Source organism: Nerophis lumbriciformis, linkage group LG04 (assembly GCF_033978685.3).
Source record: "Nerophis lumbriciformis linkage group LG04, RoL_Nlum_v2.1, whole genome shotgun sequence".
Classification (NCBI taxonomy): domain Eukaryota; kingdom Metazoa; phylum Chordata; class Actinopteri; order Syngnathiformes; family Syngnathidae; genus Nerophis; species Nerophis lumbriciformis.
The window spans coordinates 66,081,429-66,100,000 of record NC_084551.2 but is presented as its reverse complement, the minus strand read 5'-3'; the positions used below and the strand labels follow the sequence as shown (position 1 = coordinate 66,100,000).

At 43.5% G+C, this 18,572-nt stretch overlaps 1 protein-coding gene across 1 annotated transcript in view; it reads left to right on the top strand.

The window, feature by feature from the left end:
* ctps1b (CTP synthase 1b) overlaps positions 1-18,572 on the top strand; it is a 57,933-nt gene that overhangs the window by 20,289 nt on the left and 19,072 nt on the right. The window contains exons 7-16 of the mRNA XM_061946606.1: positions 73-153; positions 228-379; positions 2,916-3,048; positions 3,124-3,212; positions 3,403-3,497; positions 5,078-5,140; positions 5,219-5,262; positions 10,838-10,934; positions 11,038-11,093; positions 14,630-14,726. Coding sequence (XP_061802590.1) covers positions 73-153; positions 228-379; positions 2,916-3,048; positions 3,124-3,212; positions 3,403-3,497; positions 5,078-5,140; positions 5,219-5,262; positions 10,838-10,934; positions 11,038-11,093; positions 14,630-14,726 — 907 coding nt within the window. The remainder of the gene's footprint in view (positions 1-72; positions 154-227; positions 380-2,915; positions 3,049-3,123; positions 3,213-3,402; positions 3,498-5,077; positions 5,141-5,218; positions 5,263-10,837; positions 10,935-11,037; positions 11,094-14,629; positions 14,727-18,572) is intronic.

Sequence of the window (18,572 nt, the reverse complement as noted above, 5' to 3'; positions counted from 1 at the left end):
CTGCAAACTGATAAACAAGAGTTTTCTTGATTTATTTTTTCATCTTAATGTGTTATCCTAATATGTGTTTAGGTCATGTGCCGCTGTACAACGCCCTTAGAAACTGCAGTAAAGGAAAAGATCTCAATGTTTTGTCACGTGGAGCCCACACAGGTGATGTACAGGAATATTAAGATAAATCAGCTCCTTTTGCTAAGAAGTCAAATTAATTTGTGTATGTTTTGCAGGTGATCTGTGTCCATGATGTGCCTTCAGTTTACAGAGTTCCTCTGCTGCTGGAGGAACAAGGCATCGTCGGCTACTTCTGCCAGAGATTAAACCTTGCTATTGAGATGAGGCCCAGGAAGATGCTCTCCAAGTGGAAGGAGATGGCTGACAGGTGGGCCACTTATTGTCATTGTTACTTCCTTTATTTGCACGGGTATTATCCTGGAAATGTATTTAACAATCTATCCGATATTAGAATTGGAAGTTGGTCTGATATCAGCAAAAAAAAATGTGTATAGAATTATATCAGCTTTCATCCTAAATATTCAATACAAGCAGTCCTGTAGCTCTTTTACGTGTACAAAGCTCGATTGCCAGTGATTTACAAAAGGTAATCATGGTAGGCTATGGGCTACTAAGAGCTAGCAGCTACACAAGCTAGACATATGTAATAAATGTCCTCTAAATGAACAATATTACAGTCTAAAAGTCCACATCTGTCAATATAAAGTATCAATTTGATTATAGTCGCAAATTACTTACAGATACAAAGTTTCCAAGGCAGGAGCGTATTACGAAGTATCCAGTAGCAAACATGTCCACATCATTCAACTTACAGTGTCATGAGCTTAAGTTAAAGGGGAACATTATCACAATTTCAGAAGGGTTAAAACCATTAAAAATCAGTTCCCAGTGGCTTATTTTAATTTTCGAAGTTTTTAAAACATTTTTACCCATCACGCAATATCCCTAAAAAAAAGCTTCAAAGTGCCTGATTTTAACCATCGTTATATACACTCGTCTATTTTCCTGTGACGTCACACAGTGATGCCAATACAAACAAACATGGCGGATAGAACAGCAAGATATAGCGACATTAGCTCGGATTCAGACTCGGATTTCAGCGGCTTAAGTGATTCAACAGATTACGCATGTATTGAAACGGATGGTTGTAGTGTGGAGGCAGGTAGCGAAAACGAAATTGAAGAAGAAACTGAAGCTATTGAGCCATATCGGTTTGAACCGTATGCAAGCGAAACCGACGAAAACGACACGACAGCCAGCGACACGCGAGAAAGCGAGGACAAATTCGGCGATCGCCTTCTAACCAACGATTGGTATGTGTTTGTTTGGCATTAAAGGAAACTAACAACTATGAACTAGGTTTACAGCATATGAAATACATTTGGCAACAACATGCACTTTGAGAGTGCAGACAGCCCGTTTCAGGGCTGTCTGCATTTAAATGTTTTTAAGCTAAATTATTGGTAAACACTTTATGTATAATAATTTACGTAAAACCGCGAGTAATGAATAAAGTTTTCATCAATTAATATACCGACCGTGTCCCTCGGGAAGTCCTGTGGGGGGTGCTCAGAGAGTACGGGGTATCGGACTGTCTGATTGTGGCAGTCCGCTCCCTGTATGATCAGTGTCAGAGCTTGGTCCGCATTGCCGGTAGTAAGTCGGACACGTTTCCAGTGAGGGTTGGACTCCGCCAAGGCTGCCCTTTGTCACCAATTCTGTTCATAACTTATGGACAGAATTTCTAGGCGCAGTCAAGGCGTTGAGGGGATCTGGTTTGGTGGCTGCAGGATTAGGTCTCTGCTTTTTGCAGATGATGTGGTCCTGATGGTTTCATCTGGCCAGGATCTTCAGCTCTCACTGGATCGGTTCGCAACTGAGTGTGAAGCGACTGGGATGAGAATCAGCACCTCCAAGTCCGAGTCCATGGTTCTCGCCCGGAAAAGGGTGGAGTGCCATCTCCGGGTTGGGGAGGAGATCTTGCCCCAAGTGGAGGAGTTCAAGTACCTCGTAGTCTTGTTCACGAGTGAGGGAAGAGTGGATCGTGAGATCGACAGGCGGATCGGTGCGGCGTCTTCAGTAATGCGGACGCTGTATCGATCCGTTGTGGTGAAGAAGGAGCTGAGCCGGAAGGCAAAGCTCTCAATTTACCGGTCGATCTACGTTCCCATCCTCACCTATGGTCATGAGCTTTGGGTTATGACCGAAAGGACAAGATCACGGGTACAAGCGGCCGAAATGAGTTTCCTCCGCCGAGTGGCGGGGCTCTCCCTTAGAGATAGGGTGAGAAGCTCTGCCATCCGGGGGGAGCTCAAAGTAAAGCCGCTGCTCCTCCACATCGAGAGGAGCCAGATGAGGTGGTTCGGGCATCTGGTCAGGATGCCACCCGAACGCCTCCCTAGGAAGGTGTTTCGGGCACGTCCGACCGGTAGGAGGCCACGGGGAAGACCCAGGACACGCTGGGAAGACTATCTCTCCCGGCTGGCCTGGGAACGCCTCGGGATCTCCCGGGAAGAGCTGGACGAAGTGGCTGGGGAGAGGGAAGTCTGGGCTTCCCTGCTTAGGCTGCTTCCCTGCTTAGGCTGCTGCCCTCGCGACCCGACCTCGGATAAGCGGAAGAAGATGGATGGATGGATGGATCAAATACTGCGGATAAAATACTTTCAGTTGTCATATGCACAATTAAATAAGTGTTTTCTGGCTGAATTTGAAAATTGCCAACATTGAGCATTAAACTGAAACGCAGTTTCATTATGTCTGGTCCTGACTCTACATGCACAGAAAATACTAATTTCTCCCCATCTTGGTTCATAATTATTTATTGTGAACATTATAGTAATGCATTAGGTTAGTTTGCATATTGTATGTTCTGAACAAAGTTGAGTCCCACTCCTCATCGTCAGATCCGACCGTCTCCTGGAGCACGTTTCCATAGCCCTGGTGGGCAAGTACACGAAGCTGTCAGACTCCTACACCTCTGTCATCAAGGCCCTGGAGCACTCGTCCCTCGCCATCAGTCACAAGCTAGTGGTCAAGGTATGGAAAAAGAACCCCTTTTATTCATTAATGTGGACAGATTTTTTTTTAACACGTTATTCATCACGGTTCCAGTACATAGACTCGGCCGACCTGGAGCCCGGTACATTGCAGGACGAGCCGGTGAAATATCACGAAGCCTGGCAAAAACTCTGCAGTGCTGAGTGAGTACATGACCACAAGCCCGTGTCTGTTTTTTGCCACATGATGGCAGCAGAGAGCCATCAGCTATACCAAGCTGTTGTTGTTAAACCGAATGAAAAATCTTTTCTGGTGCAATTACCAGTGGTTATTACTCTTTTAGTCTAAGAAACTACCTACTCTATTGTGTAAATGTTTAAATTCCCACCACAGCGGCGTGTTGGTGCCAGGAGGATTTGGGGTGAGAGGTACAGAAGGCAAGATGCTGGCTATAAACTGGGCAAGAAAACAGAATAAGCCTTTCCTAGGTAAGAAAATACTCCACTGGAAATAGACAGATTTAATATATTGTATAGTATGCTAAATGAGGGCTGGGTATAACCAGAGGTGGGTAGAGTAGCCAGAAATTGTACTCAAGTAAGAGTACTGTTACTTTAGAGATTTATTACTCAAGTAAAAGTAAGGAGTAGTCACCCAAATATTTACTTGAGTAAAAGTAAAAAGTATGTTGTAAAAAAACTACTCAAGTACTGAGTAACTGATGAGTAACATACACACACATATCATATATATATATATATATATATATATATATATATATATATATATATATATATATATATATATATACACACATATATATATATATATATATATATATACATACACACACACATATATATATATATATACATATATATATATATATACATACATTGATATATACAGTATATAATTTATATTTATTTTTTTTGCCGTTTTTGTTTACATGTTAATAGTGTTTTAATGAATATACATGCATGTTTAACACATATAGATTCCTTTCTTTCATGAAGACAAGAATATAAGTTGGTGTATTACCTGATTCTGATGACTTGCATTGATTGTAATCAGACAGTAGTGATGACAAACGTCCACGTTTTCAAAAAGTTCCTCCTTTCTGTCTAATACCACATGAAAGTGGTTGGTTTTTGGCATCTTATATGTCCAGCTTCCATATTCGTTTTTATACACTTTACAAGAAATACATTGGCGGCAAACTCCGTAGCTTGCTAGCTTGTTTGCGCAGGCTTTCGGAGACTCTTATTTTGAAAGCGCAGGCGCGATGGAACGGCACTTTTATTGTGAAGACAGGAACTGTGCAGTCAGTCTTTAGGCTTTTGACGGGGTGTACGGTTGAAATAAAAAATGGTCTTTTTTCCTTCACACTTTTGATTGATTGATTGGAACTTGTATTAGTAGATTGCACAGTACAGTACATATTCCGTACAATTGACCACTAAATGGTAACACCCCAATAAGTTTTTCAACTTGTTTAAGTCAGGTCATGTGACCCCTGGCTCTGTTTGATTGGTCCAACGTCACCAGTGACTGCATCTGATTGGTGGAACGGAGTGAACGTCACCAGTGACTGTATTTGTTGAAACGCAGGCACTATGAAGGTCTGTCTGACAGACCAAAACAAACAAAGCGTGCATTAACAGATCGATAAAAATTAGTAGCGAGCTGAATGTAGATAAAAGTAGCGGAGTAAAAGTAGCGTTTCTTCTCTATAAATATACTCAAGTAAAAGTATGTTGCATTAAAACTACTCTTAGAAGTACAATTTATCCCAAAAGTTACTCAAGTAGATGTAACGGAGTAAATGTAGCGCGTTACTACCCACCTCTGGATATAATAAACATTAAGTGAATACCTCTCGTACAGTATTAATCAAACAGTAATTATTTCAGCCTTATTGAATTGATTACCACCTAAGAAATGTACCTTAATGTACAGTTATTGAGGTGTAATTAGGTGTGTTCAAATAATGCTTGTTTTGTAGACCTATGCTTCATATTAGTTGTTCTTATTCAGCAGAAATCTTGTCGGTCTTGTTTTCGGTTAGGTGTTTGTTTGGGCATGCAGCTTGCCGTGTGCGAATTCGCCCGCAATGTTCTTGGCTGGGAAGGTAAGTCATTGGTACACATTTCATCCTGTCTTACTTCAGTCAAGCGTTTAAAAGAAAATGTTTCTTTCTCTTTCTCAGACGCCAACTCGACAGAGTTCAACCCCGACTCCAAATACCCAGTGGTGGGTTGTCTTGAACGAGTACCTTTTTCTTGTTAAATACCATAAATGTGCAGTTTAACCTGCAGAATAAGCGAGAAGTCAGCATGGATTTTGCGCAACTTCCCATAGCTGATCTGCTCCAAAACATTCCATGTTGTACTCTTTTGACCAAAGTTTGTCCAAAATACCCCAATTGGTGCACGGCACATTAAATGAATAAAATTATACAAAAAAAAGGGAACAATAGGGGGGGGAAAAAGGCACAATGCAGAGAGAAAAGGCCGGAATGTTTATAAGCTCTGCATTTAAGTAAGGGCTGTCAAAGTGAACTCATGCGATTAATCACAAAAATGATCGCAGTAATCATGTAAGCTGTATTTTCCGGACTATAAGACAAACCGGCAGTGCCACCCACACTGGTTTAAATGTAACTTAGATATTGGAGCTGTGGCCGCAAGGTAGTTGGTGCCTGTCGTGGCGGTAATCCTAGAACCCGTTGGTGGACACCGGCAGTGAGGGATGCCGTCAAGCTGAAGAAGGAGTCCTATTGGGTTCTTTTGGCTCATGGGACTCCTGAGGCAGCGGACAGGTACCGACAGGCCAAGCGGTGTGCGGCTTCAGCGGTCGCGGAGGCAAAAACTCGGACATGGGAGGAGTTCGGGGAAGCCATGGAAAACGACTTCCAGACGGCTTCGAAGCGATTCTGGACCACCATCTGCCGCCTCAGTAAGGGGAAGCAGTGCACTACCAACACCGTGTATGGTGCGGATGGTGTTCTGCTGACCTCGACTGCGGAAGTTGTGGATCGGTGGAGGGAATACTTCGAAGACCTCCTCAATCCCACCAACACGTCTTCCTCCTATTTCTGGGGCTGAGGTTGCTGAGGTAGTTAAAAAGCTCCTCGGTGGCAAGGCCCCAGGGGTGGATGAGATCCGCCCGGAGTTCCTTAAGGCTCTGAATGCTGTGGGTCTGTCTTGGTTGACAAGACTCTGCAGCATCGCGTGGACATCGGGGGCAGTACCTTTGGATTGGCAGACCGGGGTGGTGGTTCCTCTCTTTAAAAAGGGGAACCGAAGGGTGTGTTCTAACTATCGTGGGATCACACTCCTCAGCCTTCCCGGTAAGGTCTATTCAGGTGTACTGGAGAGGAGGCTACGCCGGATAGTCGAACCTCGGATTCAGGAGGAACCGTGTGGTTTTCGTCCTGGTCGTGGAACTGTGGACCAGCTCTATACTCTCGGCAGGGTCCTTGAGGGTGCATGGGAGTTTGCCCAACCAGTCTACATGTGCTTTGTGGACTTGGAGAAGGCATTCGACCGTGTCCCTCGGGAAGTTCTGTGGGGAGTGCTCAGAGAGTATGGGGTTTCGGACTGTCTGATTGTGGCGGTCCGCTCCCTGTATGATCAGTGTCAGAGCTTGGTTCGCATTGCCGGCAGTAAGTCGGACACGTTTCCAGTGAGGGTTGGACTCCGCCAAGGCTGCCCTTTGTCACCGATTCTGTTCATAACTTTTATGGACAGAATTTCTAGGCGCAGTCAAGGCGTTGAGGGGATCTGGTTTGGTGGCTGCAGGATTAGGTCTCTGCTTTTTGCAGATGATGTGGTCCTGATGGCTTCATCTGGCCAGGATCTTCAGCTCTCACTGGATCGGTTCACAGCTGACTGTGAAGCGACTGGGATGAGAATCAGCACCTCCAAGTCCGAGTCCATGGTTCTCGCCCGGAAAAGGGTGGAGTGCCATCTCCGGGTTGGGGAGGAGATCTTGCCCCAAGTGGAGGAGTTCAAGTACCTCGGAGTCTTGTTCACGAGTGAGGGAAGAGTGGATCGTGAGATCGACAGGCGGATCGGTGCGGCGTCTTCAGTAATGCGGACGCTGTATCGATCCGTTGTGGTGAAGAAGGAGCTGAGCCGGAAGGCAAAGCTCTCAATTTACCGGTCGATCTACGTTCCCATCCTCACCTATGGTCATGAGCTTTGGGTTATGACCGAAAGGACAAGATCACGGGTACAAGCGGCCGAAATGAGTTTCCTCCGCCGGGTGGCGGGGCTCTCCCTTAGAGATAGGGTGAGAAGCTCTGTCATCCGGGGGGAGCTCAAAGTAAAGCCGCTGCTCCTCCACATGGAGAGGAGCCAGATGAGGTGGTTCGGGCATCTGGTCAGGATGCCACCCGAGCGCCTCCCTAGGGAGGTGTTTAGGGCACGTCGACCGGTAGGAGGCCACGAGGAAGACCCAGGACACGTTGGGAAGACTATGTCTCCCGGCTGGCCTGGGAACGCCTCGGGATCCCCCGGGAGGAGCTGGACGAAGTGGCTGGGGAGAGGGAAGTCTGGGCTTCCCTGCTTAGGCTGCTGCCCCCGCGACCCGACCTCGGATAAGCGGAAGAAGATGGATGGATGGATGGATGGATGGATAGATATTGGGTTTCACTATGTAAAGTGCTTTGACTCACTAGAGAAAAGCGCTATATAAATATCATTCACTTCACTTATATAAGCAGAACTCATGCTCTTTTATCTTAACCGCGTATGGTTATCTGAAAGGCAAAGCAGGTTGTTAACCTACTCAGGGGTTAGAGTGTCCGCCCTGAGATTGGTAGGTTGTGAGTTCAAACCCCAGCCAAGTCATACCAAAGACTATAAAATTGGGACCCATTACCTCCCTGCTTGGCACTCAGCATCAAGGGTTGGAATTGGGCGTTAAATCACCGGGCGGTATAGCTCGGTTGGTAGTGCGGCTGTGCCAGCAACTTGAGGGTTGCAGGTTCGATCCCCGCTTCCGCCATCGTAGTCACTGCCGTTGTGTCCTTGGGCAAGACACTTTACCCACCTGCTCCCAGTGCCACCCATATTGGTTTAAATGTAACTTAGATATTGGGTTTCACTATGTAAAGCGCTTTGAGTCACTTGAGAAAAAGCGCTATATAAAAATATAATTCACTTCACTTCATTCAAAAATTATTCCTGGGCGCGGCCACTGCTGCTGCTCACTGCTCCCCTCACCTCCCAGGGAGAAAACAAGGGGATGGGTCAAATGCAGAGGACAAATTTCACCACACCTAGTGTGTGTGTGACAAGCATTGGTACTTTAACTTAACTTCAAAATACACCTCGTTGGGACATTGGATAAAACGGCAAGTATTGATCAAAAAAATGTGGTGCTTTTAAGTAACATCCATCCATCCATTTTCTAGCGCTTGTACCTTTTGGGGTCGCCGGGGGTGCTGGAGCCTGTCTCGGCTGCATTTTTGTTTTAATTCTGATGAGGAAATTGCATTTGTGTACAAATATTGGGTCTTTTTAAATTAATTTAAATTATGCACACAAGAAATTTACTGTGATTAATCATGATTAATCAAAATGCAAAAGTGTGATTAATGTGATTAAAATTGTAGTAGATTGGCCACGATTATGGCCAAAATAAAAAATGTTGATCAATATTGAAATCACAATTATTTACTGTTATGTAAAACACATTTTTGTTGCCCTTTCTATTATAAACAAACATTATGTGAACTGGGATTTAATTTTGAAAATGAATTTAAAAAAAATAATCAGTTATAAAATAAAAGGGGCAAAAGACAAAGCCATCCATCCATCCATCCATCCATCCATCTTCTTCCGCTTATCCGAGGTCGGGTCGCGGGGGCAGCAGCCTAAGCAGGGAAGCCCAGACTTCCCTCTCCCCAGCCACTTCGTCCAGCTCCTCCCGGGGGATCCCGAGGCGGTCCCAGGCCGGGTTGGGACATAGTCTTCCCAACGTGTCCTGGGTCTTCCCCCGTGGCCTCCTACCGGTCGGACGTGCCCTAAACACCTCCCTAGGGAGGTGTTCGGGTGGCATCCTGACCAGATGCCTGAACCACCTCATCTGGCTCCTCTCCATGTGGAGGAGCAGCGGCTTTACTTTGAGCTCCCCCCGGATGACAGAGCTTCTCACCCTATCTCTAAGGGAGAGCCCCGCCACCCGGCGGAGGAAACTCATTTCGGCCGCTTGTACCCGTGATCTTGTCCTTTCGGTCATAGCCCAAAGCTCATGACCATAGGTGAGGATGGGAACGTAGATCGACCGGTAAATTGAGAGCTTTGCCTTCCGGCTCAGCTCCTTCTTCACCACAACGGATCGATACAGCGTCCGCATTACTGAAGACGCCGCACCGATCCGCCTGTCGATCTCACCATCCACTCTTCCCTCACTCGTGAACAAGACTCCGAGGTACTTGAACTCCTCCACTTGGGGCAGGGTCTCCTCCCCAACCCGGAGATGGCATTCCACCCTTTTCCGGGCGAGAATCAAAAGACAAAGCGCTGACTAAAAATAAACATGCCAATGCAGAGTGCAATCATATAGTGCAAACAATGTGGACGAAATAAGGTTATGCCCGAAAGGTATATACTGTACAACACATTCATTGTACCGTATTTTCCGCACCATAAGGCGCCCTGGGTTATAAGCCGCGCCTTCAATGAACGGCATATTTCAAAACTTTGTCCACCTATAAGCCGCCCCGTGTTGTAAGCCGCATCTAACTGCGCTAAAGGAATGTCAAAAAAACAGTCAAATAGGTCAGTCAAACTTTAATAATATATTAAAACCAGCGTGATGTGGGCGCGCATGGGGTCGTATATCAACATGGACGGAGCTGCGTGAAAAAAGCCACCCGGCCTCTTCGCGTAAACTTAAACTTACCTTAACCACTCGCTCATCTTTTCTTCATCCATCCCTTCGAGTTAGCTTTTATGATGACGCCGGCTGGAAAGGTCTCTTTTGGCAAGGTCTTCCTTTTGAATATCACCATGGGTGGAAGTTTCTGGCCATTAGCATGGCAAGCTAGAACCACAGTGAAGGATGACTTCTCATTCCCTGTGGTGCGAATATTCACCGTACGTGCTCCCGTTGTATCCACAGTGCGGTTCACAGGAATATCAGTTGCTGTGAAATAGTAATCCGTGTGCGGATGGAGAGATTGCGTCTTTTCATTAACCGGATCCCTGTCGCTTAGTAGGAGCCATTTTGTGGTCTTTACAGATGTAAACACACAAAGGAAATGAAACGTACGGTAATATCCGCGCCCTTTTTCTTCTTCTACGCGGGCGGGTGGTTGCTTACAGTAGAAGAAGAAGTGCTTCCTGTTCTATGGGGGCGGGTGCTTACCTTGGCGGTTGCTTGCGTAGAAGAAGAAGCGCTTCCTGTTCTACCGGGAAAAAAGATGGCGGCTGTTTACCGTAGTTACAAGACCGAAACTTTATGAAAATGAATCTTAATATTAATCCATATATAAAGCGCACCGGGTTATAAGACGCACTGTCAGCTTTTGAGAAAATTTGTGGTTTTTAGGTGCGCCTTATAGTGCGGAAAATACGGTACTGCTCACACCGTCTTATAAGCCGCAGGGTTCAAAGTGAAAGAAAAAAGTAGAGGCTTAAAGTCCGAAATTTACGGTAGTTTATTTTGAACATTCATACAGTTACAATAAGAAACAGTTTAGACAGCAAGTTATTTAAGACTGAATCAGCGGCGCCTTTGCTGGCTACAAGTAGTCCACTCACTTTTCTGTTTTCTGTATTACTGGACCTGGTTTGAACTGTTTTTTTCCCTGCAGGTGATTGACATGCCAGAGCACAATCCAGGACAAATGGGAGGCACAATGAGACTGGGGAAGAGAAGGACCCTCATCAAATCCAAAACATGTGCTCTCAGTATGTGCAGACTCACTCAGCTGTCTTTTTTTTTTTTTAAATAGTATTTGCTATTCTTCAAGCCACTAAGTTTACTGATGCTTTGATCATGTTATTCTCACAGGAAAACTCTATGGCGACGTGGACTATGTTGATGAGAGGCACAGACACAGATTTGAGGTTAGAACATCAGAGTCCGCAAACGTAGACGTCCTCTTTCGAGGGGACCTATTATGCTAACCAACTTTTCTTACCTATTGGCACCTGTTTTTTTGTATTCGGGGATCTGCACGTCCTGAAATGTTGAAATAAAACCCTGGAGGCATTGCAAAGATATTTTTAAAACAATCTTGCCTTCCTTCAAAGAGCTGTTAGGAATTTGCACAATTTGTGACGTTTTTCCCAATTGTGACATCAGCGGATATCTTCATATATGGTACTCAAAGTACTTTGCACCAGTCCGCCATTGTAGTCTGACGTTGTCCTCAATCAGCTCCTTGCTTTTGGTTACCGTATTTTCCGGACCATAGGGAGCACCAGATTATAAGGCACACTGCCGATGAATGGTCTATTTTTGATCTTTTTACATTTATAAAGCGCACCAGATTATAGGACGCATTAAAGGAGTCATCTTCCTATGAGGAAGCAGGGCCTGGGGAATCTGTGGTGGGCTCTCCTATTTCTGGGGCTGAGGTTGCCGAGGTAGTTAAAAAGCTCCTCGGTGGCAAGGCCTCGGGGGTGGATGAGATCCGCCCGGAGTTCCTTAAGGCTCTGGATGCTGTGGGGCTGTCTTGGTTGACAAGACTCTGCAGCATCGCGTGGACATCGGGGGCGGTACCTCTGGATTGGCAGACCGGGGTGGTGGTTCCTCTCTTTAAGAAGGGGAACCGGAGGGTGTGTTCCAACTATCGTGGGATCACACTCCTCAGCCTTCCCGGTAAGGTCTATTCAGGTGTACTGGAGAGGAGGCTACGCCGGATAGTCGAACATCGGATTCAGGAGGAACAGTGTGGATTTCGTCCTGGTCGTGGAACTGTGGACCAGCTCTATACTCTCGGCAGGGTGCATGGGAGTTTGCCCAACCAGTCTACATGTGCTTTGTGGACTTGGAGAAGGCATTCGACCGTGTACCCCGGGAAGTCCTGTGGGGAGTGCTCAGAGAGTATGGGGTAACGGACTGTCTTATTGTGGCAGTTCGCTCCCTGTATGATCAGTGTCAGAGCTTGGTCCGCATTGCCGGCAGTAAGTCGGACACGTTTCCAGTGAGGGTTGGACTCCGCCAAGGCTGCCCTTTGTCACCGATTCTGTTCATAACCTTTATGGACAGAATTTCTAGGCGCAGTCAGGGCGTTGAGGGGATCTGGTTTGGTGGCTGCAGGATTAGGTCACTGCTATTTGCAGATGATGTGGTCCTGATGGCTTCCTCCGGCCAAGATCTTCAGCTCTCACTGGATCGGTTCGCAGCCGAGTGTGAAGCGACTGGGATGGGAATCAGCACCTCCAAGTCCGAGTCCATGGTTCTCTCCCGGAAAAGGGTGGAGTGCCATCTCCGGGTTGGGGAGCAGATCTTGCCCCAAGTGGAGGAGTTCAAGTACCTCGGAGTCTTGTTCACGAGTGGGGGAAGAGTGGATCGTGAGATCGACAGGCGGATCGGTGCGGCGTCTTCAGTAATGCGGACGCTGTATCGATCCGATGTGGTGAAGAAGGAGCTGAGCCGGAAGGCAAAGCTCTCGATTTACCGGTCGATCTACGTTCCCATCCTCACCTATGGTCATGAGCTTTGGATCATGACCGAAAGGACAAGATCACGGGTACAAGCGGCCGAAATGAGTTTCCTCCGCCGAGTGGCGGGGCTCTCCCTTAGAGATAGGGTGAGAAGCTCTGTCATCCGGGGGGAGCTCAAAGTAAAGCCGCTGCTCCTCCACATCGAGAGGAGCCAGATGAGGTGGTTCGGGCATCTGGTCAGGATGCCACCCGAACGCCTCCCTAGGGAGGTGTTTCGGGCACGTCCGACCGGTTGGAGGCCGCGGGGAAGACCCAGGACACGCTGGGAAGACTATCTCTCCCGGCTGGCCTGGGAACGCCTCGGGATCCCCCGGGAGGAGCTGGACGAAGTGGCTGGGGAGAGGGAAGTCTGGGCTTCCCTGCTTAAGCTGCTGCCCCCGCGACCCGACCTCGGATAAGCGGAAGAAGATGGATGGATGGATGGATAAAGGAGTCATATTATTATTTATTTTTTCTGAATTGAAAACACTTTTTTGTGGTCTACATAACATGTGATGGTGGTTCTTTGGTCAAAATGTTGCATAGATGATGTTTTACACATCATCTTCAAGCTGCTTTCTGACAGTCGCTTGAGGAAGCGCCGTTTTGTGGGCGGTCTTATTTACGTGGCTCACCTTCGACAGCGTCTTCTCCCCGTCATCTTTGTTGTAGTGGTATAGCGTGCAAGGACGGGAGTGGAAGAAGTGTCAAAAGATGGAGCTAACTGTTATAATGACATTCAGACTTTACTTCAATCAATAACGGAGCAGCATCTCAACAACACCGGAAATGTGTCCCGTGAAAAAACGTCCAACTGGAACTCTCTAATAATTGAAGTTCCTTGGGTGAATAATGTAAACTCACTACACCGGTATGTTTTAGTGTTTTTATGAGGAGCTTACTGACAGATATAAGTAAGAACTTTACACTACTGTATATTAGAAATGGCAACAGTGGAGGATGAATGTCCCATAACAAGAAGATAGAGAAAAAGAAGAAGCTTATCGACTACGGTGTCGGTACGGACTGCAAAAGAGTGCAATTTTTCAGGATTTTTGCAGATACGGATCAGAAAGTAAGAAATGTTGCTATTGCATAATATTGTGTCACAAAACTCCAGATAATGTCTTACCTTATACACACACACCATAATATTACTCATATGTTGAAGCCCAGTACAATTCTTCAAGCGGTGCGGCTTCATAGCTTACCAAAGTTGTACTAAAACATTTAGATAGATTTTTGAGCGCCGTGTGTAATGTTCTATATTTTCAATGGAACATATACAATGTTTGTTTACTTGAGTTATATTGCCATCATATTGCAGTCTACATGTATCTCTTATGTGTGACTGCCATATCTACTGGTCACACTTATCATCACACCATGTACCACATAAAATTGCTTCGAGGTCGGTAAGCAAAACCAGAATTATTTCGTACATTAGTTAAAAGGCGCACTGTCAAGTTTTGAGGGGAAAAAGGGATTTTAAGTGCGCCTTATAGTCCGGAAAATACAGTATGCTTTTGTTGTTTGGCAGATTGGCTCGTACATGCACATGCATCCGTCATTTCTAATAAAAAGCTGCATATCGTTCTAACTTATATCCGTCAGTAGACAAGCTATGGAAGCACTAAAACCTACAACATGGCTGATGGTGATAAGACAAAGTGGAGGGACGTAAATAAATCTGGCCACAAAACGGCACATCCTAAAGAAAGCAGCTTTAAGATGGCCTGTGACACAGGATCCATGCAAAATGTTGACCAAACAACCACCATTACATGTTATGTAGAACACAAGGAAGTGCTTTATATGTTGAAAAAAGATCATATGACAACCCTTTAATTTTCCCGATTTGTAATCTTTTGGTCCTGATTCAATCTTTGGAGGTGTTGAAGGGTGAACGCGTGGCTCTTAAAAAAAAGTGAATTGATCTCTCCTCGCTTCAGGTCAATCCAGAGCTCAAACACCATTTTGAGGAGAGAGGTCTTCAGTTTGTTGGCCAGGATGTGGAAGGAGAGCGGATGGAGATTATTGAGTTGAAAGGTGAGTTAAGCATGAGTGTATACACCCTTGAACTGATGAAATAATCACGATCCAGGAGTTAGACTACAGCTCTTACATTATTATTATTGTAGTATCACTCCCCACTGCATGGTACATACACAGCTCTTTTCTGAGCTTACACTTTTCCATTTGCAAAGCCTGTACTCTGTGGAAGTTAGATTGGGGATTCCTAGCGTGTCAAGACGTTTGCCTATTGTTCACAATCATTATGAGAGACAAGGCAAAAGTTTTTTTGTTTTTTTTTCCATCCGAAATTGTAATTGCATACCTGCCAACTACTCCGGTTTTCCTGTAATTAGTACGGTTTTCATCAACCTATTCCGGGTTACGGTTGCAGTGATAAAAAATACGTTTTTTCATTAATTAAAAAAAAAATTTTTTTTTTTAATGCGCGAGGCTATTTATAGCACCGCTGCCAAGCACGAGGCACCAGTTGCCATTGTTTCCAAACGAGCGAACGATCATGGAATCAGCCGGAGAAAAATCGCAAACGAGTCTTAAACCGAAAAGAAAACTGCAGTCATTCCGTGAAGAATATTCAAAAGCCTATCCGGGAATAATTATCCGTTCCAAAAAGGGTGAAAACTACGCGAATTGCACCTTGCGCAGACAAGATTTTTCGATCGGACACGGAGGAATTAGCGATGTAAAAGACCACGTTGGGACAAAAAAACACAAGTCTAATGCCGTTGCTAGCGTTACAAGTGGAAAACTTTCAACGTTTTTCGTCGCCCAAACAGATTCTTTGGATGTGATAAATGCCGAAGTTTTATTTACAGAGGCAATAATTGAGCAAACAAAAAGGTAATGACACCAATGTTATCTATTGGAATTGTTTAGTACTGTTATACTGTTAAAAGTGTTTCTACTATTTATGCTTTCAAGTCCAAGTTGAAGAAATCTTGTTAAATGTTGACAGCATAACTACCAAAATACAGAAGTATGTCCTTAATATTTTTGCAGTGCTATTTCTGTTGAAAAGTTCAAATGATTACATTAGAGATGTGATGTGCCACTTTTCAAGTGTCTGATGGCTTAAATTAATTTTCATTAATTTTTCATATTTTAAATTCTTTTGAAAGGCTTACAAAAAAACTACATTTGAATTGTAATTCCATGCTATTGACAGGACTATTAATTGTAATGAAGTTAGCTTACCATGTTTACAGTATGATAATTGTGATAGAAATGTGAATTTTAGGCACAGAATATTTTTTACAATTGAACAAGGCAGTAGATTATACAAGCTTGGACAGAAAGTTAATAATGACACCAATTTTTTTTTTAATGGAATTGTTTAGTACCGTACTGTTTTACCATTTGTTTACTGTAAAAAGTGTTTATACTTTCAATGAACAAATTGAAGTCTTGTGAAAGGTTGACAGGATAACTGGCATTAACTGTCAAAATAATTTCAAACTATTGAAGTTAGCTTACAGAATAAACATGTCAATCAACCCATATGATTTTTGCTGTAATATTTTTGTTTTGAAAAGTCACTGTGACTGATAGAAAAGTGATGGTTTTAGCAACATTTTAACCTGTCTGAATGCAATCAATCATTTTGCGTCGGGGGGCGAAGCCTGAACCCCCCACCAGGACTTTGTCCTGGACCTACCGGGGCCTGCGGCCCCTGGACCCTGGCTACTACGGGTAGGTTTTTCTGATTTCAAAAGTTGGCAGGTATGTAGAGATGTCCGATATTATCGGCCGATAAATGCTTTAAAATGTAATATCGGAAATTATCGGTATCGGTTTCGAAACGTAAAATTTATGACTTTTTAAAACGCCGCTGTGTACACGGACGTAGGGAGAAGTACAGAGCGCCAATAAACCTTAAAGGCACTGCCTTTGCGTGCCGGCCCAATCACATAATATCTACGGCTTTTCACACATACAAGTGAATGCCAAGCATACTTGGTCAACAGCCATACAGGTCACACTGAGGGTGGCTGTATAAACAACTTTAACACTGTTACAAATATGCGACACACTGAACCCACACCAAACAAGAATGACAAACACATTTCGGGAGAACATCCGCACCATAACACAACATAAACACATCAGAAAAATACCCAGAACCCCTTGCAGCACTAACTCTTCCGGGACGCTACACTATACGCTACCTCATGCTCTCTCAGGGAGAGCAGGTCCCAAATTCCAAGCTGCTGTTTTGAGGCATGTTATGAAAAAAAATAATGCACTTTGTGACTTCAATAATAAATATGGCAGTGCCATGTTGGCTTTTTTTTTTCCATAACTTGAGTTGATTTATTTTGGAAAACCTTGTTACATTGTTTAATGCATCCAGCGGGGCATCACAACAAAATTAGGCATAATAATGTGTAAGGCTGCAGCTAACTATTATTTTTCTATCGATTAATCCATAGATTTATTTTTTTCCGATTAATCGGTTAATCTATAGATTATTTTTTTCGATTAATCTATAGATTATTTTTCCTTTTACCGATTATTTTTTTATTTAAAATGAAGATGAAAAAATAAATGTAGGCCAGTTTTTTCAAAAGGCATGGCTTTTATTTACAAAAAAAAAAAGTATGGCCACTCAGTCAACATTGACAACAACATGACAAAATATTCTGTAACAATGTAAACATTTAAAACTTTTAACATTTAACAAAATTAAAAGTAGCTTATTTGCTTTTTAATGTGCAAATATAAAAGTAAACATCCAGTGCAATCTTAATATTCTGCAATAGTATAAGCATTTCAAAAGTAAAAGTATTGCTTATTTGCTAAAATGTGCAAAAATAAAGATAAACATCCAATACAAAAAAGTACAAAACGAAATATTCTGTAACAGTGTAAACATTTCAACAAAAGTAAAAGTATTGCTTATTTTGCTTAATAACACAACAATGATAGTATGATTAAAGTGAAAGTTAATTGTTGGTTTGTACATAGTATATGTAACTGTTAATGTTGTAAAAGGTATTTGCACAACTAATTAACGTTAGCGTTAAAGAGGAGCGCATCTTTGTAAACACTGAACAGGCACGCCAAACGCGCCTCTCAGAGCGAAACAGTGTTTTAGTTTATGAATTTACAACGCAGATACAAATGACACATTCATGTTTTTGTGTAATGATGACAACGTATACTCACGCGGACGATTGACTAGTTGATGGTGATGGCAAGAACGCTGTCGGGTGTTTTCTTTTCAAATGTTCGTTTATAGCCGTTGTGCATACAACAACATTATTAGCAGAGGTGGGTAGAGTAGCCAGAAATTGTACTCAAGTAAGAGTACTGTTACTTTAGAGATTTATTACTCAAGTAAAAGTAAGGAGTAGTCACCCAAATATTTACTTGAGTAAAAGTAAAAAGTATATTGTGAAAAAACTACTCAAGTACTGAGTAACTGATGAGTAACATACACACATATATATATATATATATATATATATATATATATATATATATATATATATATATATATATATACACACACATATATATATATATACACATGTATATACATACATTGATATATACAGTATATAATTTATATTTATTTATTTTGCCGTTTTTGTTTACATGTTAAAGGTGTTTTAATGAATATACATGCATGTTTAACACATATAGATTCCTTTCTTTCATGAAGACAAGAATATAAGTTGGTGTATTACCTGATTCTGATGACTTGCATTGATTGTAAACAGACAGTATTGCTTATAACGTCCACGTTTTCAAATGGAGGAGAAAAAAAGTTCCTCCTTTCTGTCTAATACCACATGAAAGTGGTTGGTTTTTGGTATCTTATTTGTCCATCTTCCATATTCGTTTTTATACACTTTACAA